Genomic DNA, 3,069 nt, shown 5'->3' with positions numbered 1-3,069 from the left:
TATTTCTCAAGTACAGTTTTCTGTCTATATCTCCCATCCCAGCCCACCCCATACTCCCCACCTCCCTTCCGTTTCCACCTCCATTAGTTATTGTCCCTGTGTTCTTTATGCTTGTTTCTTTTAATCCCTCCCCTTTCTTCCCTTAAATTCCCTTCCCTCTCCCCTCTGGTCACTCCCTCTGTTCTCTATTTCAGTGTCTTTGTTTTTATTTTGCTTGCTTGTTTGTTTTATTGTTTAGATTCCTGTTCAAGGTGAGATCATATGGTATTTGTCTTTTAACACTTGTCTTATCTCATTCAGCATAATGCTTTCCCATTCCATACATGCTGCTGCAAAGGTTAGTAGCTCCTTCTTTCTCTCTGCTGCATAGAATTCCATTGTGTATATGTACCATAATTTTTGATCCATTCATTTACTGATGGGCACCTAGGTTGCTTCCAACTCTTGGCTATTGTAAATTGTGCTGCTACGACCATATTAGGAGAAAATTTTAATGTAAATTTAACCATTCTTTTATTTTTAATGTGTATTTTTATGTTGAAGCTCTTTATGCCTTGTCTTCCCCATGCAAGGGAAATTGAATATGCTGAACAGCCACCTCTAACAATGTATCTGCTTTTAACTAATGAGACTTTTTTTACAGTAGTCTCAGGATTTTCATTCCCCAAAATAATCAGAGGACATCACTATCTGCATAGATATGGAGAAATAGTTGACAGTGGTAATAAACAGGACATGAAAATTTCATACTGGTGTGACTTTCCACTAAATGGAATTAGAATAAGATGCACTACGAAACTTCTAAAATTCATACTGACAATGTCTTTGTAAGCAAATTTCAAGCACCAGCATTTCCAGTCTTGCTTGTATAAGAAATGGCGTTGACCATGATTCCAGGTGACACAGATCATTAAACTACAGGAAACTGGCTAGCACCAAACATTTCCAGGAAGCTGGAATTAAAGGTCCATGTTTGGTCTAACAGGTCACTGCCTGTACATCCACAGTCTCTTATGATCTTTTCATTCTCCTTTTCCTCTACTTCTTTATAAATCCCCTCCCTGCCCTAAAATGTTATGATAGCCTCTGAGAAGAGTTCCTCTTCTTCCAGCTTGCCAACCTCTGAATAATACCTCTCTCCTTTACATCTACACCTGAACCTTGAGTATTGCCTTTTGGAGTGACATGGACCTGCATTTGGTTACACCAGAATGGTTACTTGTGGAGAGGGCCCTCTTTTAGGTTGACACAAGACAAACTCTTGCTGGGCCTTCACATTGTGGAAAGATGAGCCATCTCTCTGAGCTCATTGAGAAAATCACTAACTCACTTCCTGGGGCACTCTCATGACCTAAGCATCTCCCCAAACCTCACCTCTTAATACTATCCTCTTTGAGGATCAATTTAAATTCAACATATAAATTTAGATTGTTTTCATACCACAGCACTTCTGTGGAGCCTCTGGAGAAATTGTGGTCCTGCCACAACCTTGATCTTAGTCCAGTGAAGGGTTTCATGTGCCAACCTCCAGACTGCATAGATTGCAACTCAAATGTAGAGTAATTGATTCAGTTGCTGTAGGAACATAGTACAGGATGAATGAAGATCTGCCGTTGTCAAGGGTGTTCCTCCCCTGATATTTGTTTTCTTATGACATAACTCATCACTGCTTAAGAACAGGGACACTCACAGGGTTGTGATCTCAAGCGAGAAGTTTCCTTTGGACCTCATCCTGAGGGAGAACTGGAAGAACACTGTGATGGTGTAGACTGTGCTGGAAACTGGGACATTTGTCAACCCTTAAATTTACTTCCAAAATGGCATCTCTGTGATGCTTGGATACAGTCAAGGACATAAAAAATCATCCTTGGTTTCCATGCACTTACATTTCCCCAAGTACAATTCTATTTATCAGAAATAAGGGAATGTCATAGACTGTGCTAGGCACCACTACAGTTCAAATCCCCAAACCTGATCCCGACCAGTAATTTCCAGATGGCATCTTGATGAATAACCTTCATTTAGAGGATAAGGAGGTTCCAAAGTGCACCTGCACAATCACACCAAATGAGAGGGCCTCTGTCAGGAGCATTTTTCCCGGCCTCTTCCTCTAAATGTTCCTGGTGTCTTGAAACTTCTCTGAGTTTCTGATGTGCCCCTTGCAGCATCAACCCTGCTCTCGGGTTCTTGACTGTGTATGAGGAAGTCAGGAGGCCCATCATCCTGTCCTCTTTTCAGACCAGCCCAGCTGTCCCATTCTTCAAGGTTTTTGACACACTCAGGAAGTGGGTTGTCACACTGTGTCTCTTGCACAGTAATACACAGCTGTGTCTTCAGACTTCAGGCCATTGATCTGAAGATAGGCAGTGCTGACAGAGGTGTCCATGGAGAATACAAAGCGTTCTGAGAATCCCTGAGCATATGTGGGTTTCCCAGTGTATGTGTTTATCCAGCCCATATATTGCAGAGCACCTGCTGGGGCCTGTCGTACCCAGTTCATGCCATAGCTGGTGAAGGTGTATCCAGAAGCCTTGCAGGAGACCTTCACTGAGGACCCAGGCTTCCTCACTTCAGCCCCAGACTGCACCAGCTGTACCTGGGAGTGGACACCTGTGGAGAGGAGACATTAGTGAGTGTATATTTTCCTTGATTGTCCCTGTTACCCTCCTCAACCCAGGGGCTTAGGACCCCTTGCCTGTAGCCATAGCCATCAGGAAGAGGACTCTCCAGCTCCAGTCCATGGTGAGAGGCTGTGCTGTCAGGACTTCTGTAGGGGAGGGTGTGGCTGTGGCTGATGCTCTCAGTGCCCAGATAGACCCATATTTAGCATAGTCTACCTTTTCTCATTTGCATATTTTTGAGGCAGTGATACAATGTTTGCATATAAGTCTCCACCTTAGAGATGATAGAGGACACAGGGACCACATTCAAAGGGTATCAGAGGGACTATGTACCCCCTGTCCAGTCCCTGAGCTCTGTGTTGACATAGCTCCTCCCACTGAGGAACAGTCCCACATAGAACACGCTCCTCATTGTGAACCATTTTTTGATTACACACAGACGACTTGG

At 43.6% G+C, this 3,069-nt stretch overlaps 1 gene segment (V, D, J or C); it reads right to left on the bottom strand.

The window, feature by feature from the left end:
- Positions 1 to 2,293: 2,293 nt before the first annotated feature.
- Positions 2,294 to 2,805, bottom strand: LOC119047655 (immunoglobulin heavy variable 7-4-1-like). The segment is given in 2 exon segments: positions 2,294 to 2,610; positions 2,696 to 2,805. Coding segments are annotated over 2 exon segments (363 nt in total).
- Positions 2,806 to 3,069: the final 264 nt, after the last annotated feature.

The sequence above is a fragment of the Artibeus jamaicensis genome, unplaced genomic scaffold (assembly GCF_021234435.1).
Source record: "Artibeus jamaicensis isolate MK-2021 breed Jamaican fruit bat unplaced genomic scaffold, CSHL_Jam_final contig_843, whole genome shotgun sequence".
Classification (NCBI taxonomy): Eukaryota; Metazoa; Chordata; class Mammalia; order Chiroptera; family Phyllostomidae; genus Artibeus; species Artibeus jamaicensis.
The sequence above is the reverse complement of the archived record's forward strand: the minus strand, read 5'-3'. Positions and strand labels throughout refer to the sequence as shown.